Raw genomic sequence first — 26,225 nt, 5'->3', positions numbered from 1 at the left:
GAGCGTTTTGAACAATCAGATGAAAGGGGCGTTTCGGCGCTGCCCACGTGTGCAAATGAAATATCGAACCCATAAACCGATTTGTAAACCACAAACAAAAAATGAAAAATCGAGCCAAAATCTCATTTTTCTTTTTTTAAACTAAACTAAAAAACGAATAAACGAGCTGGTTTTCATTTCTCGTTATTCCATTCCAAACAGGAAATGAAATGACCAAAAAGTACATGGACCCTGGGTCCGTGTACGTTTTGATAGTTTGTTTTCCAATTTGAAATGAAATAAGCAGAAACGAGAAAACGGCCCCTTTATTCGTTTTTTCGTTTTTTTCAAAAAAAACGAAAAAACGAGATTTCGGCTTGATTTTTCGTTTTTTAGTTCCCATGCAAAAAACGAATAAATGACTTCAAAATTCGTTTTCCACATGTGGGCGGCCTGACACGCCCCCTTCCGCCGATTGGTCAAGCAAATATGAGCATGTGACGTCAGAGTGCACTCTGGACGATGGGGCGGGGCGACACTTTTGGGCGGAGCGACACGTGTCGCCCCGCCCCTATTTTTCTGTTCCCGCCTTTGCCATTTTCCTCCGACCCCCCAGGGGGCAGTTTGTGATGAACGGCACGGCGGCAGCAACAGTATAACGAACGAACGATACGCCACCTGTTTACAGTCTATGTACTCCACCAGACATTGTCTGACTCCACGTTGATTGCGATTACAACTGGTGAGGAAAAATGGTTGTGTAGATTTATATAAATATATTTAAAAATGTAACATGATGTTCGAGAATCAAATCTGGAATAATTGCTTAAGCATATCTCAGTGTCTTTCAGATGATATAATTAAACTGTTCTTTTTTTTTTTTTTCCTTCTTAGAATTTGTGAGATTCTTATCTTTTTTAACAAACATGGGGCACCACACCATCGTAACCAGAGCAAAACATGAAGTTTATATGAAGTCCACTCTTAAACTGTGCCCATTTTGTCACTATACGAATAGTATTTCGCACATGGTACATGTCCATGTTCGTAGACATTTTGAGACCGCAGTAAGATACAAAGGTTTGGTTTTCAAAATTGATGATTTGTATTAAATAGGCTAATAACTATAACCATATTAAATTAAGTTTGCTTGGTAATGTCCTTAGTTCATTCATTTTCAGATTTCTTCATTGTCAAATGCAGCAACCAGTGCAGAGAAAAGGCACATTTTCACTGCTGCTTTTGTGAGAAGACCGTTATAAATAGGTCACAATTAATGACCCACATATTAAGCCACCATGAGCCTTGTGTTGAACCAGGAGTTACTTCAGACATGCATATTGAGAATGTCATGAATAAAGACACAGGTAATTGAATCTTGAAGAACTTGTTCTGTTATACAAAAGCAATATGTTTAATTTTCTTAAAACTATGTTAACATTTTTTTTTTTTTAGATTGAGAGCAATAAATTACTGAATTGTTAAAGTTTGAATGAATTAATAATTTCTCAATATTTTTTTATGAATAATTGTTGATTGTGTAGTGGGTCTGAGCATACAGCACGAGTACAGCGCCTGCAGCTCGGCAGCACAGAAGTTTGAATCTGAATCCTGCATTAGAGAGAGCCCTGCATTGAAAGTGGAGAGATTTTGTGATACAGCAAAAATACAAGATCCCACATCGACAACTTCCGCTTCTTCAAACAGAGGTCAGACTTCTTGACAAAAACAAAATGTCACATATTTATTTTGCATAATCCTCTCCATGTTGAGTGATCTGTTCTATCTAATAATATCTCTATTGCTTTATAAGAATCTCTTCCAAACATGAGGACCAAAAACCTGATGGATAATAGGAGCAAGCCAGCAGTTACACCTGAATCTGAACGTCAGTGTTCTACAGGTAACCGACTTGTAAACTTGTACTACTCAGGGTTGCAGTGGTATGAGATTTTCACAGTACAAAAACAGTTTCAGAAATTATTGTGGTTTAATGGTATCTGGTCCTGCTCAGTAAAATTTGAGTCATTTTTAAATATCTAATATTGTTAAAAATCGTTTGTCATTGGATAATTTTTTACTCTTACTCCAATAACAATAAATATTATTATTTATACTTAAGTAATTATTTCTATAAGTACTTTTACTTGCATACAGCTTTTGGATATTCTGCCCACCTCTACTGTCACACCACATAGCCTAGATTGTCAAAACTGCATTTACTGTTTGAATTGTGTGATAAAAGTAACCGAATTTGAGACTTTTTGCTATATTTTTGACTAGAAACAAAGCTCATCACAGTTTACGGATGGAAGGAATGCAGCAAATAGCGTTAAGTTGGGCATCTACTGAAAATAGCATGGGCTAAAACCTTGATCTCGGGATTTAAGAATTGATATAGAGCAATAGTACATTACAGTACTTTAAATAAGCAGATGTGTGAGATATAACTCTATTTTAACCATGAAACTGTCATACTGCTGCAACCCTAATATAATATACTGTATAAAAGTTAGTATGCACAGTGATCTTAAAACATTAGTAACATTAAAGTGCAGTAGTAAAGACTGAACTTTAAACATGTTCTTTCAAGCAACTCCACTAGAAGAAGAAAAAGGTCAGAGGACTGCTAAAGTGAAGCCTAATACAGTTGTGTGTGTGCACTGTAATTTGACATTATTAAAAAACAACTTAAGAAAGCACATCCAAAGACGACACACTGAATGCAGGGAGACTGTATCATCCAAAAGGTATTTAAGATGCCAGTGTGTTGATGACAAAAATGGAATTTTTGCTGTTGAAAAGTCTTTCCATGGTGCATCCACTCCAATCCATGTCCTGAAAAACACCTGGGGAGAGTCACAAAGGTCTGAGTGTGAATTGGATGAGTGCTGTGTTACCAGAGACTTTGCCCACAGAAGTGGTATTCTGCCATTTGAGTGTGACCACTTGCAGTCTTTATCCTATTGTCCTCGTGTTGGTCAAATACAGACTGATCTTGCAGAAGAAACATTGTGTATGATGGTTGACCAGAAGTGGTTTGGAGATGCAAGGAAACACCAGTTAATTGATCTGAAGAAGGAAACTCTGGCCGAAGGAGTTCCATTGTCAGTGTCTGTACAAATTGGAGACCAACTCAACAAATTGCATGTGTCTGTGTTTGAAAAAAAACGCTCATATTACAGCAGACTTGGCAGAGTAATGGTTTCGTATGATGTTAAGAAAAACTCTTGGTACTGCCCTTGCTCAATGCCAAGGAAATCTTGTATTCACAAGGCTGTTTCAAAGTGGCATCTCTTTCACCATCAGAAAGAGTTGTTCAAGAAGGTGAAAAGTGTGGAGGAAGTTCTTCCTGAATCACCTGAAGGAAAAAAAGATGCCAACAGCAGCTATCCACCATCTGACTCAAACATAAAAGAAATGATCCACTACATGATGGCACACAAAAAACTTCCCAGTGAGCTTCCCAAGACATTACTAGATCATTCCAGAGATATAAAGTCCAACCAGTGCCTTCCAAGGCATCTGGTGCCCACAGAATTAAAATGTACCAAGTGCACAGCTGAAAGCTTAAGTGATCCAAGACTCATCACAAAAGATGCCAAGATAGTGACATTTTCTGGTGTAATCCAAGGTATGGTTGATTATTGTAATATTACATTAAGATGTGCTTTCAGATAATTTTATGGATATTTTAGATTAATGCATCTATTTACTTCTTTAGGCATATCTACTTACTACAGACAGTGCCCACGCTGTGAAATGGTATATAGGTACCAAGAGTGGTCAGATGGAATACATAATTTCAATGACCACATTCTTTTGTCATTGCATTTGTGCATGTTCCTAAGAAACTCAGTACAGGTATGTCATAATCCCAATGTGTTGTTTTCCTATGAACTTTTAAAGTCGCTGTTTTTTTTTTTTCATTCAATTCATTAATTCAATGTATTTTTTAACTTGTTTAATTCCAGAATAGTACGGCAGTAAGTAGGGTAATGGAAACATTACATTCAATTGAAGGTGGGCCTTTTCCTAAAAATGAACTTGTTTTACAAGCCTATTTGCACTTTGAGGCCATGACAGAACTGGATTATCATTACAATTGTGTCACTTGTGGGCACTACCCAAGTGTAGTCGTCATGGATCTCCACAAAAAGGGAGCCTTTGGCATGCCTGGTATGTTTAAACATTATAGTTTGATATATTTAAATGTTTATTTATAACTATAGTTTCTTCATTTATTCACAAAATATATTTATCCAATCACATCCACACTGTAAAGTTTTTTTTTTTTTTTTCATGTTCACAATACTATCATTTCATGGGCATAAATTGCATTCATGCATAAATTAAAATGTAAATTAATGTAATCTAAATATATCTTACTTTGAAATACTATAGTCTTTGTTTCATTTTATTAATTGATTGTAGTGAGTGAAATTGACCCCCCTCCACCAAATTATGATGGCTACGTGGATAGTGAGAAGTTTTGGGAGGCAGTAACAGTAGAGATGATAAGCCGAGGTTTTTATACAAGTATGTCTCGCATCACATACTGCCTTTTACCCAAGTTTCTTTCTTTAACCGTAGTGCTGCTGCGTTCCGATTTTTTGTCCTTAGGATTGTCAGAAGGAGTTGAAGCAACGGTAAAATATTTTTTTTATTTGTAAAATGAGATGGAAAAATATCAAAGGAACTGATTTTATTTTTTTTATTAAAAACATTATAGATTTTGAACTGTTGCCTACGAATCATCGAGCACATGGCTTTCCGCAGGGTAATGTATCAGTCTCGAAGATGTTAGTGAAAACAGGATACATTTGTATGCATCTGATAATTGTTTCTTCATTACAGGATATCAGTGTGTATGTTGCTAATTCCTACGTCGTAGCAACCTGGCTTCCACCAGTCTCTTGTTTCCCAGAGTTGTCCCTTCCGGTGAGTTCGGTGAAAGATTTTACTATAGCTGAATATAAAGAACATTATAGTTCCTAGGCTCTGATATGTTTTTACATAAATTTTAGGCTAATGTCAGCCAAACAGACCTTGTGGTTCTGCCAGCTTGGGTACCTGGCCACTGGCTGCTGTGTGTAAGTATTCGAATTTATATGAGAACTAAGTTAACAGTAAGTTGTAATTTAATCAATATCCAATAATCTAAAGGATAATCTAATGTGTACTAAACAATGTGCTGTTGAATTTACTTTTAAAAAACATTACAGAGATGTTTGTGTACAGCATTGCTTGTGCATTTTACAGATTATGAAACCAAAGACCAGAGAAATGTATTTTCTCGATTCTATGCAACAAGCAGCATTTGGACCATACATTGACACTTTCAGGTTTTAGAAATGTTCAGCATGTGTTCAGAGATTACAGTGGTTCTGTTTTAAACTGTAATCTTTTTTTGTTTCCACCATTTTGTTCATTACCTTACATTTTGTGTTCACTTGAATTTTCAGTGCATAAACAGTTATGCATCAACAAACCACAGATATGACCCTTGTTTGCAAAGATAGTATGTAGATATAAGATAGTATAATATAGATAAATAGTTTAATTAACATTAAGGACTACATCTCTAAACATTTTCTGTATATATATATATATATATATATATATATATATATAATATATATAATTTTTTTTTTTTTTTTTTTTTTTTTTTTTTTTTTACAGGAGCATTGCAAAACTCATTGACAACCGAGAGTGGACAGAGAAAACTGCGATTACATTTGAAGTAAAACATTTCATTTAAATGCAAACAAAAGTCTATTTCATTACACAAAGTATAATGTTTACTGATGTGATGGAAATCTGTCAAGGTAAATGTATGTACTTGTTTTAATCCAAACCACAGGGAATACCGAAGCAGGCAGGTGGGAACAACTGTGGAATCTACATACTGATGGTAGGTTCAATTTTAATTGTTATTGTAGTTAATTATTGTAAGTTATACCCTGCTCATTTTTTTGCACTTTGTGAATTGTAACAGTACACTTTATACATGGCTTTGGGGCTCCGATTTGATTTCACAGAGGTATGTCATTACTTCATTACATCCTTCAAGTTAAATAAACAGACATCCATAATTATTGTGTATATTATTATTATTATTATTATTTAAAAAAAAATCAGGATGACATGCCCCTGATCAGGAGGTGGTGGTGTGCTCTTATACTGGATAACTTCACTCTGCAAATGTATGTAGCTGTTTGCATGTTTCCTACATTAAACATTACTATATATGTACTAGATCTACCAATGTACCTACCTACCTCTTGTCATTTGTTCTTTTAGCGCTCAACCATACAAAAGGCAGTGTCTTCCAGGAGATTCAGACAACGCAGGTAATTTATTGTGCACATACATTCATTAAGAACTAATAATTTTATAATTGTTACAGCTACAAAGTTTTTCAGATATGAAATTTGATAGATTATGTACTATATTGGTCGTCCAATAGCCATGTTTCCACTGCCACTTCTGGGGCTTGATCGTGCCTCATTGGGGCTTCCTCTGGGTCGACGGCCAAGGGTTTCTGGTCAACCGAATACCTTGGTACAAAGCGGGGCCAACTAGGGCTTGAGTGGTCAAATGCAAAGATGGGGTTTATCTGAGCCTGGACAGAGAGTCAGCGCCATGAATCATTTTATATATATATATTTAAAGACATTAAAGACATTTAAAAACATTTTAGCTCAACTCACTTTCAGACAGCAGTGTGCCCTTGATGCACACTTTTACTGAGCCCACACTGATGCGAGCTCCGCAGCAGACTTTTCCCGACAGTCAAAGCAGCATTGCGTTGCGAAAGTGCGGAGGAAGGAAGACATAGGAAGACCACTACTGCTAAGGGTACCATTTGGGACAGGGCCATTATCAGCGCAGACACTTACATTCGTTGACTAAAAAATATACAGTTGTTACTGAATGTCACTAATGCAATCCTGACACAGAATAATAATGATCAATGTATCACTTATTGTAAAACATCAATGCTTGGTTTAAAAAAAAAAAAGCAAACAATCGGCCGCATGTTTGTTTTGGTATATTGCGAGTTTCTAGTTTCGGCTAATGTGTGTTGGAGCTTTAAATGGATATTTATTTTAATATTATCGTTATAAGAGAATATTAATCTATTTATTTCTTATTTTATTCAGAGCATGCAGTTATGCAGACAACAATTTATCAGGTTTGTCTGAACCAGGGTTTATATTTTTGTCAACAACATTTATATCCAAAGAATAAATAAAAATGTTTTTTTGTTTCAACAGCTTCCCCATGAATTAATTTCCAAAATCCTGAAGGAAGTTGTTTTAGTAACTGGTGATGCTGCATATTTGACACTTTCACTGGTGTGCAAATGGTTTAGGGATGTGGTCACAAATGAAAGTTTTCGGAAAGCAGCACACTTTGCCTGGCTAGACAGTAAGATGTTTTTTCCTGTTCGATGCACATTTCTTGGATTGAAATTTGTGATATGTGACATTTAAACTTGAATCTCCACACTTATATCTTTTCTGTATTTTGTCTTTACATTTTAAGGTGTGGTCAACTGGAAGATGTTCTCTGAGGACTACTGTGAAGAATTCAGACAGTTCTACAGCATCAGGGAATGCTCAGAATGCTTGGACCTTTTCAAGTCCTATCCACCAGGGTATAGGGGAAGAGGAAGACGAGGGGAATTGCTGGGCTTTTACTCCGAAGATCATTGTACAGGATTTTGTTCGTAGGACTGTTTTTTTGCTGCAGGACATGAATTTCCATTAAACTCATAAAACTTGTACAGAGTGGGAATTGAGAGATGACCTGGTTTTGATGTAGTAATTGATGCAACTTCAAGTTAAACTTTAAAATGTATAGTGTTCTAATGAAAAGCTGTGGCAAATTTGTATGACTTTTGTGTATGACTGCGTTTCATTTATTGTGCATATGGTAAGGTACCTTGGTTCTTTAAGGTTTGCATAAAATATATTCTGCTGTTCTTACAGTTGATGTAATGTCATTTGCTAAAACAGTCATGAAGTTTAACTAATAAGCAGTTTGGAGTTTATGTAATAAAGAGAAAGTGACAGTCTTCGTTTTGTTCTTAAGCGCATATATATGCTATTATAGTAAAACAATGGTTAATTTGTGATTAGCATGGCTTTTTGGAGCAAAAGTCAAAAGTTTTAGATCGGTAAGATTTTGTATGTTTTTAAAAGAAGTCTCTTCTGCTCACCAAGGCTGCATTTATTTGATAAAAAAAAGTATTATTGTGAAATATTACGACAATTTAAAATGACATTTTCTATTTTAATATATTTTAAAATGTAATTTATTCCTGTGATCAAAGCTGAATGTTCAGCATCATTACTCCAGTCTTCAGTGTCACATGATCCTTCAGAAATCATTCTAATATGATGATTTGACGCTCAAGAAACATTACTATTTTCAATGTTGAAAACAGTTGTGTACAATTTTTTTTACAAAATTCTTTGATGAATAAAAAGTTCAAAAGAACAGCATTTATTTAAAATAACATTTTCTAGCATTATAAATGTCTACTGTAACTTTTGATCAGTTTAACTCATCCTTGATTAAAAGTATTGATTTATTTTATTTATTTCCCCCAAAAATAAAATTAAAATTCTTACTGACCTCAAACTTTTGAACAGTAGTGTTTAATGTTACAAAAGCTTTCCATTTCAGATAAATGCTGTTCTTTTGAACTTTCTATTCATCATAGCATCATGAAATAAAAATTTAAAAAACTTTTTTTTAACATTGATAATAATCATAAATGTTTCTTGAGCATCAAATCATCATATTAGAATGATTTCTGAAGGATCATGTGACACTGAAGACTGGAGTAATGATGTTGAAAATTCAGCTTTGATCACAGAAATAAATTACACTTAACTATATATTCACAATGAAAACAGCTGTTTTAAATTGTAATAATATTTCACAATATGACTGTTTTTGTTTGTATTTTTAATCAAATAAATGCAGCCTTGGTGAGCAGAAGATACTTCTTTTAAAAACATTAAAAAAATCTTACCGATATAAAACTTTTGACCGGTAGTGTATAGTAATCATTTTCGTAGGGGCTAACGGAAACTCATGGTTACAGTGTGTGTGTGTGTGTGTGTGTGTGTGTGTGTGTGTGTGTGTGTGTGTGATTTTAAGGTACATTGCGTACCATACTTATACTACTGTGTCATTAACTTGAGTCAAAACAGTGAGTAACAAACCATCTACTACAGCTGTTGAGGGAGTGATTGTGAATTAGACCATTCTTTCTATTCTCTTCGTATTTCTACTTCAATGGAATATTGTGGAATCGCAACAATGAACGCAAAATTTATAAACAAGTTTATACGTCTGTTGTGTTCTTCCGCATTCCCAGCCTGCCCAAAGCGTCACACTTCTATGCACCAATAATCTGTAATAGCGTCACACTTCTATGCACCAATAAGATCATCTTTATTATAAACCAATAAACGTTAAGGTGGGCGGGGCGACACGTGTCGCTCCGCCCAAAAGTGTCGCCCCGCCCCATCGTCCAGACTGCACTCTGGGGTACTACGTCAGGTCAGGGTCTGTTCAACAAAATAATAGTCCTTTACTATGGCTACAGATTCTTAAACTGTAGGCTACAGGGCAGGTCCGGGCTTTCTTCTGTGCAACTTTACGCGTTTCACAGAAATCTTTACATCAGAAATATTAATTATTAGTCTGCCACCAGCCTGTTTTATTTAGCTGTGTGTGGTGAAGTTGCGCTTGACAGCGCCGAGCGGGAGAGGCTCACTGACCAATGTTCAGATCAGCAGTCAGAACTTTTCTTTTAGACGCTCCGTTTTGCCACGGGATGGTGATTGCAAATACTGTAATGCCAATCGGCTGAGGGTGGCTACCGATGATGATGGTGAAATACATTTTTACTGAAACTGTAATCATATCCGCGACCCGTGAGAATGAGACAGATGATTGACAGGACGATAGCGGAGGAAATTAAAGGCGCAAGATAACTTCTGTTAACAAAAACATAAATAAAAAACTGTTTTAATATAAGTGACTTTGTCTTTGTTTTGTTGTTCTTCTTGTTTTTAGTCAAATAATTGTGAACCACAAACTGAGCCTTCGTTTTAAAGGGCAATTTCCAAATATATTTTATTTATTTGTTATAATATGGGTATTTTATAATACAGCATAAATAAAAACAAGCACATGTAATATGTATATGCCTATAGGCTAAACACCACAGTTTTTTGGTTTTGTTTGTGAACTTTTATCCCCAACCATATTTCTTCATGGGCTCCACGCCAGGGGTCACGCTCAGCACCCCATGGTACTATCTGTAGCCTATAATTAACAGTATGCTGACCCAGTTTATATGTAAAATCTTTGGTAGGCTATATGTAATATATGTGTAATATCTAAAAACACTTTACAGTGTGATGGAAATAAACTTTTCTTAAAAGTGTCTTGTACAGTATATCACCACAGAATTATTGACACCCTTCTATCTGTGTTGTATACTGTAATAGACAATTGTCCTGCAGAATGATGAGTTTTTTTGTAAGAAAAACATTGCAAGCAAATGTCAAATTGTTTTTTGAAATTTAAATTAACAACGTAAGAGGCTTTAGGCTGTCTGATTAACTCTGTATGAACAAACACCCAGCTTTGCAGTATAGGTGGCACAGAAGCAGCATCTTTAGATTTACATTACATTACACTACATTACACACATTACACAGAACCTGCATTTAGATTTACATTACACACTGTCTAATGCAACTCAAAGGAGGCACTGTGAATTTGCATAGCGATTTCATTCTAAGAGGCTATTAAATGTGAAGTGACAACATGAAACACTACTTTCAAAATATAAAAAAGCACCAGTAGTTGGTGGCAAGTCAGCCTGATAATGATTAAATACCAATTTTATCCCCATCAGATCACTCAGTTTCTGATGCAGAAAAGTTAGTTCATGCGTTCATGACCTCGAGACTAGATTACTGTAATGGTTTATTAGCTGGTTGTCCTGCATCCTCAATAAACAAGCTACAGTTAGTCCAAAATGCAGCCGCTAGAGTTCTTGCTAGATCAAGAAAATATGATCATATAACACAGATTTTAATATCACTACATATACCTATAAAGTCCCGTATTGTATTGCTACTGACTTATAAAGCCCTAAACGGCTTAGCTCCAGTCTATTTAACGGATCTTCTATCGCCCTACAATCCATCGCGCTCTTTAAGATCACTAAATTCAAGGCTTTTGGTCATACCTAGGATATCCAGAGCCACCAAAGGAGGGAGAGCATTTTCACATTTAGCTCCAAAACTCTGGAATAGCCTCCTGATACTGTTCGTTGCTCAGACTCGCTCTCCCAGTTTAAAACTAGATTAAAGTTGCATCTCTTCAGCCAGGCATTCATATAATACTTTTAATCTTACAGTTAAATCCGACCTCTAGTTCATAAACGCCAGAGGAGAACTGGCCCCCGACTGAGCCTGGGTTCTCCCAAGGTTTTTTTTTCTCCATCAGGTCACCTGTCACCAGTTTTTCGGTTCCTTGCCACTGTTGCCTTTGGCTTGCTCAGTTGGGGATATTTTGGGGATATTTAATTTTAATTTTATCAATCAATGAATTCCATTAGAAACAAACCTTGTTAACTGTGAAGCTGCTTTGATACAATCTGTATTGTGAAAAGCGCTATACAAATACACTTGACTTGACTTGACTTGACAATTTACTCATTTAGGCTCACAATAAGCAGATTAATTATATATATATATACTGGTGGATATAGATTTACTGGTGGAACCCAAATGAAAGTTCAGTCCTGGCTGTATAATCAAACAATAAAAACGAGAAACAATGCATGCCATCAAGAACATTCATTGATTCCACAGGAACTTGATCCAGTTTCCCCCATTTTTACTAATAACTACTTTGTGTTAATTCAGAGAACAGTAAGGCAAACTATTAAGCATGAACTCAAACAGGATCAATTAAGATTTTCAAAGCATTTTGGAACTCTTCTTGGTGGAAATTGACAGCACGTTTTCAGCTCGTTCTGCAGGACAATTGTCTATTACAGTATACAGTATACAACACAGATAAAGGGTGTCAATAAATCTGTGGTGATATACAAGACGCTTTAAGAAAAGTTTATTTCCATCACACTGTAAAGTGTTTTTAGATATTACATATAGATTACCAAAGATTTTACATATAAACTGGGTCAGCATACTGTTAATTACAGTTCGTACCATGGGAAGTAGGGGTGCTGAGCGTGACCCCTGGCGTGGAGCCCATGAAGAAATATGGTTGGGGATAAAAGTTCACACAAACAAAACCAAAAAACTGTGGTGTTTAGCCTATAGGCATACATATTACGTGTGCTTGTTTTTATTTATGCTGTATTATAAAATATTATAACAAATAAATATATTTGGAAATTGCCCTTTAAAACGAAGGCTCAGTTTGTGGTTCACAATTATTTGATTAAAAACAACAAAAACAATAAAACAAAGACAAAGTCACTTATATTAAACACTTTTTTATTTATGTTTTTGTTAACAGAAGTTATCTTGCACCTTTAATTTCCTCCGCTATCGTCCTGTCAATCATCTGTCTCATTCTCACGGGTCGCGGATATGATTACAGTTTCAGTAAAAATGTATTTCACCATCATCATCGGTAGCCACCCTCAGCCGATTGGCATTACAGTATTTGCAATCACCATCCCGTGGCAAAACGGAGCGTCTAAAAGAAAAGTTCTGACTGCTGATCTGAACATTGGTCAGTGAGCCTCTCCCGCTCGGCGCTGTCAAGCGCAACTTCACCACACACAGCTAAATAAAACAGGCTGGTGGCAGACTAATAATTAATATTTCTGATGTAAAGATTTTTGTGAAACGCGTAAAGTTGCACAGAAGAAAGCCCGGACCTGCCCTGTAGCCTACAGTTTAAGAATCTGTAGCCATAGTAAAGGACTATTATTTTGTTGAACAGACCCTGACCTGACGTAGTACCCCAGAGTGCAGTCTGGACGATGGGGCGGGGCGACACTTTTGGGCGGAGCAACACGTGTCGCCCCGCCCACCTTAACGTTTATTGGTTTATAATAAAGATGATCTTATTGGTGCATAGAAGTGTGACGCTATTACAGATTATTGGTGCATAGAAGTGTGACGCTTTGGGCAGGCTGGGAATGCGGAAGAACACAACAGACGTATAAACTTGTTTATAAATTTTGCGTTCATTGTTGCGATTCCACAATATTCCATTGAAGTAGAAATACGAAGAGAATAGAAAGAATGGTCTAATTCACAATCACTCCCTCAACAGCTGTAGTAGATGGTTTGTTACTCACTGTTTTGACTCAAGTTAATGACACAGTAGTATAAGTATGGTACGCAATGTACCTTAAAATCACACACACACACACACACACACACACACACACACACACTGTAACCATGAGTTTCCGTTAGCCCCTACGAAAATGATTACTATACACTACCGGTCAAAAGTTTTATATCGGTAAGATTTTTTTAATGTTTTTAAAAGAAGTATCTTCTGCTCACCAAGGCTGCATTTATTTGATTAAAAATACAAACAAAAACAGTCATATTGTGAAATATTATTACAATTTAAAACAGCTGTTTTCATTGTGAATATATAGTTAAGTGTAATTTATTTCTGTGATCAAAGCTGAATTTTCAACATCATTACTCCAGTCTTCAGTGTCACATGATCCTTCAGAAATCATTCTAATATGATGATTTGATGCTCAAGAAACATTTATGATTATTATCAATGTTAAAAAAAAGTTTTTTAAATTTTTATTTCATGATGCTATGATGAATAGAAAGTTCAAAAGAACAGCATTTATCTGAAATGGAAAGCTTTTGTAACATTAAACACTACTGTTCAAAAGTTTGAGGTCAGTAAGAATTTTAATTTTATTTTTGGGGGAAATAAATAAAATAAATCAATACTTTTAATCAAGGATGAGTTAAACTGATCAAAAGTTACAGTAGACATTTATAATGCTAGAAAATGTTATTTTAAATAAATGCTGTTCTTTTGAACTTTTTATTCATCAAAGAATTTTGTAAAAAAAATTGTACACAACTGTTTTCAACATTGAAAATAGTAATGTTTCTTGAGCGTCAAATCATCATATTAGAATGATTTCTGAAGGATCATGTGACACTGAAGACTGGAGTAATGATGCTGAACATTCAGCTTTGATCACAGGAATAAATTACATTTTAAAATATATTAAAATAGAAAATGTCATTTTAAATTGTCGTAATATTTCACAATAATACTTTTTTTTATCAAATAAATGCAGCCTTGGTGAGCAGAAGAGACTTCTTTTAAAAACATACAAAATCTTACCGATCTAAAACTTTTGACTTTTGCTCCAAAAAGCCATGCTAATCACAAATTAACCATTGTTTTACTATAATAGCATATATATGCGCTTAAGAACAAAACGAAGACTGTCACTTTCTCTTTATTACATAAACTCCAAACTGCTTATTAGTTAAACTTCATGACTGTTTTAGCAAATGACATTACATCAACTGTAAGAACAGCAGAATATATTTTATGCAAACCTTAAAGAACCAAGGTACCTTACCATATGCACAATAAATGAAACGCAGTCATACACAAAAGTCATACAAATTTGCCACAGCTTTTCATTAGAACACTATACATTTTAAAGTTTAACTTGAAGTTGCATCAATTACTACATCAAAACCAGGTCATCTCTCAATTCCCACTCTGTACAAGTTTTATGAGTTTAATGGAAATTCATGTCCTGCAGCAAAAAAACAGTCCTACGAACAAAATCCTGTACAATGATCTTCGGAGTAAAAGCCCAGCAATTCCCCTCGTCTTCCTCTTCCCCTATACCCTGGTGGATAGGACTTGAAAAGGTCCAAGCATTCTGAGCATTCCCTGATGCTGTAGAACTGTCTGAATTCTTCACAGTAGTCCTCAGAGAACATCTTCCAGTTGACCACACCTTAAAATGTAAAGACAAAATACAGAAAAGATATAAGTGTGGAGATTCAAGTTTAAATGTCACATATCACAAATTTCAATCCAAGAAATGTGCATCGAACAGGAAAAAACATCTTGCTGTCTAGCCAGGCAAAGTGTGCTGCTTTCCGAAAACTTTCATTTGTGACCACATCCCTAAACCATTTGCACACCAGTGAAAGTGTCAAATATGCAGCATCACCAGTTACTAAAACAACTTCCTTCAGGATTTTGGAAATTAATTCATGGGGAAGCTGTTGAAACAAAAAAACATTTTTATTTATTCTTTGGATATAAATGTTGTTGACAAAAATATAAACCCTGGTTCAGACAAACCTGATAAATTGTTGTCTGCATAACTGCATGCTCTGAATAAAATAAGAAATAAATAGATTAATATTCTCTTATAACGATAATATTAAAATAAATATCCATTTAAAGCTCCAACACACATTAGCCGAAACTAGAAACTCGCAATATACCAAAACAAACATGCGGCCGATTGTTTGCTTTTTTTTTTTTAAACCAAGCATTGATGTTTTACAATAAGTGATACATTGATCATTATTATTCTGTGTCAGGATTGCATTAGTGACATTCAGTAACAACTGTATATTTTTTAGTCAACGAATGTAAGTGTCTGCGCTGATAATGGCCCTGTCCCAAATGGTACCCTTAGCAGTAGTGGTCTTCCTATGTCTTCCTTCCTCCGCACTTTCGCAACGCAATGCTGCTTTGACTGTCGGGAAAAGTCTGCTGCGGAGCTCGCATCAGTGTGGGCTCAGTAAAAGTGTGCATCAAGGGCACACTGCTGTCTGAAAGTGAGTTGAGCTAAAATGTTTTTAAATGTCTTTAATGTCTTTAAATATATATATATAAAATGATTCATGGCGCTGACTCTCTGTCCAGGCTCAGATAAACCCCATCTTTGCATTTGACCACTCAAGCCCTAGTTGGCCCCGCTTTGTACCAAGGTATTCGGTTGACCAGAAACCCTTGGCCGTCGACCCAGAGGAAGCCCCAATGAGGCACGATCAAGCCCCAGAAGTGGCAGTGGAAACATGGCTATTGGACGACCAATATAGTACATAATCTATCAAATTTCATATCTGAAAAACTTTGTAGCTGTAACAATTATAAAATTATTAGTTCTTAATGAATGTATGTGCACAATAAATTACCTGCGTTGTCTGAATCTCCTGGAAGACACTGCCTTTTGTATGGTTGAGCGCTAAAAGAACAAATGACAAGAGGTAGGTAGGTACATTGGTAGATCTAGTACATATATAGTAATGTTTAATGTAGGAAACATGCAAACAGCTACATACATTTGCAGAGTGAAGTTATCCAGTATAAGAGCACACCACCACCTCCTGATCAGGGGCATGTCATCCTGATTTTTTTTTAAATAATAATAATAATAATAATATACACAATAATTATGGATGTCTGTTTATTTAACTTGAAGGATGTAATGAAGTAATGACATACCTCTGTGAAATCAAATCGGAGCCCCAAAGCCATGTATAAAGTGTACTGTTACAATTCACAAAGTGCAAAAAAATGAGCAGGGTATAACTTACAATAATTAACTACAATAACAATTAAAATTGAACCTACCATCAGTATGTAGATTCCACAGTTGTTCCCACCTGCCTGCTTCGGTATTCCCTGTGGTTTGGATTAAAACAAGTACATACATTTACCTTGACAGATTTCCATCACATCAGTAAACATTATACTTTGTGTAATGAAATAGACTTTTGTTTGCATTTAAATGAAATGTTTTACTTCAAATGTAATCGCAGTTTTCTCTGTCCACTCTCGGTTGTCAATGAGTTTTGCAATGCTCCTGTAAAAAAAAAAAAAAAAAAAAAAAAAAAAAAAAAATTATATATATTATATATATATATATATATATATATATATATATATATATACAGAAAATGTTTAGAGATGTAGTCCTTAATGTTAATTAAACTATTTATCTATATTATACTATCTTATATCTACATACTATCTTTGCAAACAAGGGTCATATCTGTGGTTTGTTGATGCATAACTGTTTATGCACTGAAAATTCAAGTGAACACAAAATGTAAGGTAATGAACAAAATGGTGGAAACAAAAAAAGATTACAGTTTAAAACAGAACCACTGTAATCTCTGAACACATGCTGAACATTTCTAAAACCTGAAAGTGTCAATGTATGGTCCAAATGCTGCTTGTTGCATAGAATCGAGAAAATACATTTCTCTGGTCTTTGGTTTCATAATCTGTAAAATGCACAAGCAATGCTGTACACAAACATCTCTGTAATGTTTTTTAAAAGTAAATTCAACAGCACATTGTTTAGTACACATTAGATTATCCTTTAGATTATTGGATATTGATTAAATTACAACTTACTGTTAACTTAGTTCTCATATAAATTCGAATACTTACACACAGCAGCCAGTGGCCAGGTACCCAAGCTGGCAGAACCACAAGGTCTGTTTGGCTGACATTAGCCTAAAATTTATGTAAAAACATATCAGAGCCTAGGAACTATAATGTTCTTTATATTCAGCTATAGTAAAATCTTTCACCGAACTCACCGGAAGGGACAACTCTGGGAAACAAGAGACTGGTGGAAGCCAGGTTGCTACGACGTAGGAATTAGCAACATACACACTGATATCCTGTAATGAAGAAACAATTATCAGATGCATACAAATGTATCCTGTTTTCACTAACATCTTCGAGACTGATACATTACCCTGCGGAAAGCCATGTGCTCGATGATTCGTAGGCAACAGTTCAAAATCTATAATGTTTTTAATAAAAAAAATAAAATCAGTTCCTTTGATATTTTTCCATCTCATTTTACAAATAAAAAAAATATTTTACCGTTGCTTCAACTCCTTCTGACAATCCTAAGGACAAAAAATCGGAACGCAGCAGCACAGTGGACCCCACAGAAACAATACGTTCCTTTGGGTCACTGTTAGGGTCCAATACACTTACAACCTGAAAAAATAAAATGAGAAAGCATGAACTAAGATCATGTTTTAAGAATTTTAGCATGGCCACAAATTAATGACTACCATTTTCTGAAGATGTTCCGGTAATCGTTGGCCCCAAACTGCTTTATCCGGAAGCATGTCCTCCACTGCCCAGAAGGGCTTGTGGCTCGTCACACTGTGATCTGTGCTCTTCAAATGGTGCCTTAAAAAAAGGAAAAACAACATGAATTATCATTTCATCTCAATCAAAGATGTCTTAACTTTTTACCACAACTGCACCTTCATACCTGATTTGACTGCATGCTGCAGGATCAACAGTGTTGGAGGATTGAGGATTCACGGCTGCACCTAAAACACACAAGCATATACATACACATTTATTTACATATACACACACACATATATATATATACACACACACACACACACACATATACATATATATATATATATAAACAAGCATACACACAGTGATAATACATTACCCAAAATGATCTTTCCATTGCAATCAAACTGTAATTCAGTGTTCTCATCTGTAAATTTTCTTAACTGCTTCACAACCGTATTGTTCCTTGCGACATTTTTATGGTGCAAAATATTTCTTGCAAGGAATATGTGGGATGATGGTTTCATCATGTTGAGGAAGTAGTTCTTTTTCTTCATATCTGAAAAGAGTTGCTCAGCTGTCTGACTGTTTATTTTTCCTGCAAGCTCCGGGACAAGGCCAATCTTTCTCAAGGAATCCCTAAGATCCTTACTGTTGTTCTGATGGAACACATCAGACAAGACATAATGGTCACAAGAACCAGTAACAGGATGACCATCTTGATCAGCTGGTTCTTTCCTGTGGTTAAGCCATGACAAACTGACTTTCAAGTCATTTTCTAATGCCTTCTTGATATTTTCTTCAGATGGTTGCAGTAATCGACCCTCAAAAGGATTAAATAATTTCTTTGAACGATGGTTTGCATGCGAGGCTAGTCCCCTTGGGTAGTCATACACAGTAACATTGGGAACATGTTTCCATGAAAGCAGGAGATCAGCATAATCACGAGGGCTCTCTGCTCTGATGTTAAATTTCACAGAGTACACAACCCCACAAGGGCAGGTTATAACAGCCCAGCCACCTAAGTGAAAGACATGTCAATTCATAATCCATGAATACTCAATATGTCAATCTTTATACATTTTTATAATTAGAGATCTTAAAATTGACAAAAATCACATCGCCTCAATTTGAACAGCAAAATGATTATGTAAACAAGAACTGTTATATCAATACCTTTATGCCACCCTAATACATAACTGTACAGTCTGACTTACCAGATGCACCCCACACTTTTTCAAAAACCTTGTTGTAGGTGACTCTATTTGACATCCTCTCTTTTAGTCGGATAATTAAATCCATTTTAGAACCTTTGTGATCTATTCCACATCCCATACAAAGGGCCCTTATTTCCTCAACCTAGCCAAAAAGAAAAATTGTAACAAAATTATTACACATCATGACAAAACATCTCAATTAAAATATTTTTGTGATGAAACAAACCATACACGGAGATTTAGCAGCTCATCTGCAAGCCTTTCTTCTGTAAGTGGAACGTCATCCTCAGATGAGTCTTGTGACACATGAAGCTTAGCGTACTCTGTGTTGAGAACGATGTTGGATGATCTGGTATGAATACCAATCCATGGTGCCCAAAAGCTGTAGCTTGGGGGCACAACGAAGGGGTTCCTCATCCCACCTAATAATTAAAGAGAAAAAAGTTAAACTACGGTTAAAGAAAGAAACTTGGGTAAAAGGCAGTATGTGATGCGAGACATACTTGTATAAAAACCTCGGCTTATCATCTCTACTGTTACTGCCTCCCAAAACTTCTCACTATCCACGTAGCCATCATAATTTGGTGGAGGGGGGTCAATTTCACTCACTACAATCAATTAATAAAATGAAACAAAGACTATAGTATTTCAAAGTAAGATATATTTAGATTACATTAATTTACATTTTAATTTATGCATGAATGCAATTTATGCCCATGAAATGATAGTATTGTGAACATGAAAAAAAAAAAAAAAACTTTACAGTGTGGATGTGATTGGATAAATATATTTTGTGAATAAATGAAGAAACTATAGTTATAAATAAACATTTAAATATATCAAACTATAATGTTTAAACATACCAGGCATGCCAAAGGCTCCCTTTTTGTGGAGATCCATGACGACTACACTTGGGTAGTGCCCACAAGTGACACAATTGTAATGATAATCCAGTTCTGTCATGGCCTCAAAGTGCAAATAGGCTTGTAAAACAAGTTCATTTTTAGGAAAAGGCCCACCTTCAATTGAATGTAATGTTTCCATTACCCTACTTACTGCCGTACTATTCTGGAATTAAACAAGTTAAAAAATACATTGAATTAATGAATTGAATGAAAAAAAAAAAACAGCGACTTTAAAAGTTCATAGGAAAACAACACATTGGGATTATGACATACCTGTACTGAGTTTCTTAGGAACATGCACAAATGCAATGACAAAAGAATGTGGTCATTGAAATTATGTATTCCATCTGACCACTCTTGGTACCTATATACCATTTCACAGCGTGGGCACTGTCTGTAGTAAGTAGATATGCCTAAAGAAGTAAATAGATGCATTAATCTAAAATATCCATAAAATTATCTGAAAGCACATCTTAATGTAATATTACAATAATCAACCATACCTTGGATTACACCAGAAAATGTCACTATCTTGGCATCTTTTGTGATGAGTCTTGGATCACTTAAGCTTTCAGCTGTGCACTTGGTACATTTTAATTCTGTGGGCACCAGATGCCTTGGAAGGCACTGGTTGGACTTTATATCTCTGGAATGATCTAGTAATGTCTTGGGAAGCTCACTGGGAAGTTTTTTGTGTGCCATCATGTAGTGGATCATTTCTTTTATGTTTGAGTCAGATGGTGGATAGCTGCTGTTGGCATCTTTTTTTCCTTCAGGTGATTCAGGAAGAACTTCCTCCACACTTTTCACCTTCTTGAACAACTCTTTCTGATGGTGAAAGAGATGCCACTTTGAAACAGCCTTGTGAATACAAGATTTCCTTGGCATTGAGCAAGGGCAGTACCAAGAGTTTTTCTTAACATCATACGAAACCATTACTCTGCCAAGTCTGCTGTAATATGAGCGTTTTTTTTCAAACACAGACACATGCAATTTGTTGAGTTGGTCTCCAATTTGTACAGACACTGACAATGGAACTCCTTCGGCCAGAGTTTCCTTCTTCAGATCAATTAACTGGTGTTTCCTTGCATCTCCAAACCACTTCTGGTCAACCATCATACACAATGTTTCTTCTGCAAGATCAGTCTGTATTTGACCAACACGAGGACAATAGGATAAAGACTGCAAGTGGTCACACTCAAATGGCAGAATACCACTTCTGTGGGCAAAGTCTCTGGTAACACAGCACTCATCCAATTCACACTCAGACCTTTGTGACTCTCCCCAGGTGTTTTTCAGGACATGGATTGGAGTGGATGCACCATGGAAAGACTTTTCAACAGCAAAAATTCCATTTTTGTCATCAACACACTGGCATCTTAAATACCTTTTGGATGATACAGTCTCCCTGCATTCAGTGTGTCGTCTTTGGATGTGCTTTCTTAAGTTGTTTTTTAATAATGTCAAATTACAGTGCACACACACAACTGTATTAGGCTTCACTTTAGCAGTCCTCTGACCTTTTTCTTCTTCTAGTGGAGTTGCTTGAAAGAACATGTTTAAAGTTCAGTCTTTACTACTGCACTTTAATGTTACTAATGTTTTAAGATCACTGTGCATACTAACTTTTATACAGTATATTATATTAGGGTTGCAGCAGTATGACAGTTTCATGGTTAAAATAGAGTTATATCTCACACATCTGCTTATTTAAAGTACTGTAATGTACTATTGCTCTATATCAATTCTTAAATCCCGAGATCAAGGTTTTAGCCCATGCTATTTTCAGTAGATGCCCAACTTAACGCTATTTGCTGCATTCCTTCCATCCGTAAACTGTGATGAGCTTTGTTTCTAGTCAAAAATATAGCAAAAAGTCTCAAATTCGGTTACTTTTATCACACAATTCAAACAGTAAATGCAGTTTTGACAATCTAGGCTATGTGGTGTGACAGTAGAGGTGGGCAGAATATCCAAAAGCTGTATGCAAGTAAAAGTACTTATAGAAATAATTACTTAAGTATAAATAATAATATTTATTGTTATTGGAGTAAGAGTAAAAAATTATCCAATGACAAACGATTTTTAACAATATTAGATATTTAAAAATGACTCAAATTTTACTGAGCAGGACCAGATACCATTAAACCACAATAATTTCTGAAACTGTTTTTGTACTGTGAAAATCTCATACCACTGCAACCCTGAGTAGTACAAGTTTACAAGTCGGTTACCTGTAGAACACTGACGTTCAGATTCAGGTGTAACTGCTGGCTTGCTCCTATTATCCATCAGGTTTTTGGTCCTCATGTTTGGAAGAGATTCTTATAAAGCAATAGAGATATTATTAGATAGAACAGATCACTCAACATGGAGAGGATTATGCAAAATAAATATGTGACATTTTGTTTTTGTCAAGAAGTCTGACCTCTGTTTGAAGAAGCGGAAGTTGTCGATGTGGGATCTTGTATTTTTGCTGTATCACAAAATCTCTCCACTTTCAATGCAGGGCTCTCTCTAATGCAGGATTCAGATTCAGATTCAAACTTCTGTGCTGCCGAGCTGCAGGCGCTGTACTCGTGCTGTATGCTCAGACCCACTACACAATCAACAATTATTCATAAAAAAATATTGAGAAATTATTAATTCATTCAAACTTTAACAATTCAGTAATTTATTGCTCTCAATCTAAAAAAAAAAAAATGTTAACATAGTTTTAAGAAAATTAAACATATTGCTTTTGTATAACAGAACAAGTTCTTCAAGATTCAATTACCTGTGTCTTTATTCATGACATTCTCAATATGCATGTCTGAAGTAACTCCTGGTTCAACACAAGGCTCATGGTGGCTTAATATGTGGGTCATTAATTGTGACCTATTTATAACGGTCTTCTCACAAAAGCAGCAGTGAAAATGTGCCTTTTCTCTGCACTGGTTGCTGCATTTGACAATGAAGAAATCTGAAAATGAATGAACTAAGGACATTACCAAGCAAACTTAATTTAATATGGTTATAGTTATTAGCCTATTTAATACAAATCATCAATTTTGAAAACCAAACCTTTGTATCTTACTGCGGTCTCAAAATGTCTACGAACATGGACATGTACCATGTGCGAAATACTATTCGTATAGTGACAAAATGGGCACAGTTTAAGAGTGGACTTCATATAAACTTCATGTTTTGCTCTGGTTTCGATGGTGTGGTGCCCCATGTTTGTTAAAAAAGATAAGAATCTCACAAATTCTAAGAAGGAAAAAAAAAAAAAAGAACAGTTTAATTATATCATCTGAAAGACACTGAGATATGCTTAAGCAATTATTCCAGATTTGATTCTCGAACATCATGTTACATTTTTAAATATATTTATATAAATCTACACAACCATTTTTCCTCACCAGTTGTAATCGCAATCAACGTGGAGTCAGACAATGTCTGGTGGAGTACATAGACTGTAAACAGGTGGCGTATCGTTCGTTCGTTATACTGTTGCTGCCGCCGTGCCGTTCATCACAAACTGCCCCCTGGGGGGTCGGAGGAAAATGGCAAAGGCGGGAACAGAAAAATAGGGGCGGGGCGACACGTGTCGCTCCGCCCAAAAGTGTCGCCCCGCCCCATCGTCCAGAGTGCACTCTGACGTCACATGCTCATATTTGCTTGACCAATCGGCGGAAGGGGGCGTGTCAGGCCGCCCACATGTGGAAAACGAATTTTGAAGTCATTTATTCGTTTTTTGCATGGGAACTAAAAAACGAAAAATCAAGCCGAAATCTCGTTTTTTCGTTTTTTTTGAAAAAACGAAAAAACGAATAAAGGGGCCGTTTTCTCGTTTCTGCTTATTTCATTTCAAATTGGAAAACAAACTATCAAAACGTACACGGACCCGTGTACTTTTTGGTCATTTCATTTCCTTTACAACTTTTACAGTAGTAAAATTTTACAGTAGGCTCATATTCAAAATGTCCTTCTCATATAACGGCAACGACTGCACAAATTGACTTCCTTTGTGAAAAATAGCAGACCACCGTTTTAAATAAGTTTAAAAAAGGTGGTCTGCTATTTTTCTCAAAGGAAGCTCAGTCAGTCAGTCAGTCAGTCAGTCAGTCAGACAGACAGACAGAGAGAGAGAGAGAGAGAGAGAGAGAGAGAGAGAGAGAGAGAGAGAGAGAGAGAGAGAGAGATAGATAGATAGATAGATAGATAGATAGATAGATAGATAGATAGATAGATAGATAGATAGATAGATAGATAGATAGATAGATAGATAGATAGATAGATACATTGACAATGGATTTTTTAGATAGAGATTTTAGATATCTATTTTTAGATAGATAGATAGATAGATCCATTGACAATGGATTTTTTAGATAGATAGATAGATAGATAGATAGATATATAGATAGATAGATAGATAGATAGATAGATAGATAGATAGATAGATAGATGTGCCTTTATGCGCTCGTCTTCACAAAAACTACATGCAGGGTTTTAAACATCTCGTGTGGACAAAATATTGTTTGTTTTGCAAAGCCATGGCAAAAAGCAGAATAACTTGTAGGCTATAGCCTATACTTAAAAAGGAAAACATATTTGCCGAGTAAAAACAGAGTTTGTGTTGTTGAATCATATATTTTTTTCTAGTAGGCTAGGCTACATCTTAAAATATAGAGCTCATGACAAATAAAAGTTCCATATGGACAAACATTAAATGCAAAAACCAGTGTGAATAACAGTATCTTAAAATAGAGAGTGGATATGGCCTATTTATGAATGAAATAAATTGTCATTTAAACTGATGCAAACAGGGAAAGAGAGTAGAAAACACTTATTATCCTGTTGCCCCCTCTAGTGGACAGCATTAAGTAGTACGGCCTTCATTGCTCAGATAACGCAAGTCAATGGATTTTTTGGGAAAGTAAGTCTGAACAGTGAGAAAAGATATAAGCGAGTCAGACCAGTCTGAAGGTCTGAGCTGAGTTTGGTGAAGCATTAAAGTTCTAGGCGGAGTCAATTTCTCATATTAATAATAATAATAATAATAATACTACTACTAATAATAATAATGTTCAAATATGATGGCTTTCTTAAGCCAACATAATAAAGAAAACTCAGAGAAACATCGACCAATTCAGTATTAGTTTTATAATAAACAAATAACATTTTAAAGGTATGCCGTGCTCTGCAACTTACATGATTTTAATGAATCCCAAACCTGGTAATTTTGTCAGTATTAATGTACGTGATTCTAGCTTCTCTCTTTTCTGTCTTTCTTTTCATGTGAACTGAGTAGGCTACACATGCTTACATTCATAAATATAAACTTTATTTCTATTAAATTTTCTAAATTATTTATAGCATATGTCACACACGCCTACCTGCCTTTTGATGTAAATAAAAGACGAGAGTGGTAGCCTAAATGTTACGGACATATTATCATGGTACCGTTCAGCCTATTATTGATTTTTATTTCCACTTTTATTCAAAGAGACGGAACTATTTGCACTGTATTTATCAATGGGAAATACATGATGCTAAAATAATCTGTCATATGGCTCACATTATTGGTGTCGCTTGCAAGTCGCAGCAGCACAAATTACGTGAACCAGCAACATATTTCTGCTTCAAATATTGTGCGTAGTTCACAGTGAGTGGTGGTTTCAGACATTATTTTATTAAAGTGCATTTGTCAGAGCCGCACTCGTACTGACTCTTATTTTGCCTGACAGAAAGAAAAGCTCGTAGCTTACTGAGGGCGGAGCGTTTTGGCCAATCAGGTGAAAGGGGCGTTTCGGCGCTGCCCACGTGTGCAAATGAAATATCGAACCCATAATCCGATTTTTAAACTACAAACGAAAAATGAAAAATCGAGCCAAAATCTCATTTTTCGTTTTTTAAACTTAACTAAAAAACGAATAAACGAGCTGGTTTTTATTTCTCATTATTT

The 26,225-nt window shown here is 35.5% G+C and overlaps 3 protein-coding genes across 7 annotated transcripts; 1 reads left to right on the top strand and 2 right to left on the bottom strand.

Annotated features, from left to right (window-relative positions):
* Positions 1 to 649: 649 nt before the first annotated feature.
* LOC308703367 (uncharacterized protein) lies at positions 650 to 8,063 on the top strand. 5 transcript variants are annotated; one of them, XM_081386799.1, is made up of 20 exons: positions 689 to 721; positions 874 to 1,059; positions 1,161 to 1,346; positions 1,524 to 1,688; positions 1,793 to 1,882; positions 2,573 to 3,613; positions 3,704 to 3,843; positions 3,954 to 4,158; positions 4,573 to 4,628; positions 4,712 to 4,759; positions 4,837 to 4,920; positions 5,007 to 5,072; positions 5,662 to 5,722; positions 5,843 to 5,893; positions 5,978 to 6,022; positions 6,121 to 6,185; positions 6,283 to 6,332; positions 7,146 to 7,177; positions 7,260 to 7,413; positions 7,531 to 8,063. In XM_081386799.1, the coding sequence occupies exons 2-13, from the start codon at positions 906 to 908 to the stop codon at positions 5,680 to 5,682; spliced, it is 2,256 nt and encodes a 751-aa protein (XP_081242925.1). In that variant the 5' UTR covers positions 689 to 721; positions 874 to 905; the 3' UTR covers positions 5,683 to 5,722; positions 5,843 to 5,893; positions 5,978 to 6,022; positions 6,121 to 6,185; positions 6,283 to 6,332; positions 7,146 to 7,177; positions 7,260 to 7,413; positions 7,531 to 8,063. The 5 variants fall into 5 exon arrangements, with proteins under 5 accessions (XP_081242928.1, XP_081242925.1, XP_081242927.1 ...); XM_081386801.1 differs by lacking the exon at positions 874 to 1,059 and having other exon boundaries at positions 706 to 721; positions 7,531 to 8,062; XM_081386800.1 differs by lacking the exons at positions 5,978 to 6,022; positions 6,121 to 6,185 and having other exon boundaries at positions 706 to 721; positions 7,531 to 8,062.
* A 6,433-nt stretch (positions 8,064 to 14,496) lies between these two features.
* Positions 14,497 to 19,509, bottom strand: LOC308702977 (uncharacterized protein). The gene is made up of 16 exons (XM_081386172.1): positions 19,374 to 19,509; positions 18,536 to 19,177; positions 18,338 to 18,398; positions 18,132 to 18,252; positions 17,935 to 18,054; positions 17,804 to 17,851; positions 17,643 to 17,726; positions 17,491 to 17,556; positions 16,837 to 16,897; positions 16,666 to 16,716; positions 16,537 to 16,581; positions 16,374 to 16,438; positions 16,227 to 16,276; positions 15,382 to 15,413; positions 15,248 to 15,299; positions 14,497 to 15,028 (listed from the first exon to the last, which is right to left on the bottom strand). The coding sequence occupies exons 1-9, from the start codon at positions 19,489 to 19,491 to the stop codon at positions 16,877 to 16,879; spliced, it is 1,281 nt and encodes a 426-aa protein (XP_081242298.1). The 5' UTR covers positions 19,492 to 19,509; the 3' UTR covers positions 14,497 to 15,028; positions 15,248 to 15,299; positions 15,382 to 15,413; positions 16,227 to 16,276; positions 16,374 to 16,438; positions 16,537 to 16,581; positions 16,666 to 16,716; positions 16,837 to 16,876.
* On the bottom strand, positions 19,503 to 23,739 carry LOC308703161 (uncharacterized protein; the record flags this gene model as incomplete). Its single annotated transcript, XM_081386485.1, has 9 exons — positions 23,680 to 23,739; positions 23,342 to 23,527; positions 23,055 to 23,240; positions 22,707 to 22,877; positions 22,513 to 22,602; positions 20,782 to 21,822; positions 19,877 to 19,981; positions 19,600 to 19,795; positions 19,503 to 19,515 (listed from the first exon to the last, which is right to left on the bottom strand). Exons 2-9 carry the CDS (start codon positions 23,493 to 23,495, stop codon positions 19,503 to 19,505), a joined length of 1,956 nt encoding a protein of 651 aa, XP_081242611.1. The 5' UTR covers positions 23,496 to 23,527; positions 23,680 to 23,739.
* Positions 23,740 to 26,225: the final 2,486 nt, after the last annotated feature.

Source organism: Scardinius erythrophthalmus (assembly GCF_964197995.2).
Source record: "Scardinius erythrophthalmus genome assembly, chromosome: 15".
Classification (NCBI taxonomy): domain Eukaryota; kingdom Metazoa; phylum Chordata; class Actinopteri; order Cypriniformes; family Leuciscidae; genus Scardinius; species Scardinius erythrophthalmus.
This window is presented reverse-complemented; position numbering and strand designations above follow the sequence as displayed.

Bases quoted from the DNA above. Each gene is read 5' to 3' on its own strand.
- LOC308703367 (XM_081386799.1), top strand. From the start codon at position 906: ATGGGGCACCACACCATCGTAACCAGAGCAAAACATGAAGTTTATATG. The intron at 1,060-1,160 runs GTTTGGTTTTCA...ATTCATTTTCAG, and splicing joins GACCGCAGTAAGATACAAAG to ATTTCTTCATTGTCAAATGC. The intron at 1,883-2,572 runs GTAACCGACTTG...TGTTCTTTCAAG, and splicing joins TGAACGTCAGTGTTCTACAG to CAACTCCACTAGAAGAAGAA.
- LOC308702977 (XM_081386172.1), bottom strand. From the start codon at position 19,491: ATGGGATGTGGAATAGATCACAAAGGTTCTAAAATGGATTTAATTATC. The intron at 17,852-17,934 runs GTAAAATATTTT...AAAACATTATAG, and splicing joins CAGAAGGAGTTGAAGCAACG to ATTTTGAACTGTTGCCTACG. The intron at 16,898-17,490 runs GTAAGTATTCGA...TTTTTTTTACAG, and splicing joins CTGGCCACTGGCTGCTGTGT to GAGCATTGCAAAACTCATTG.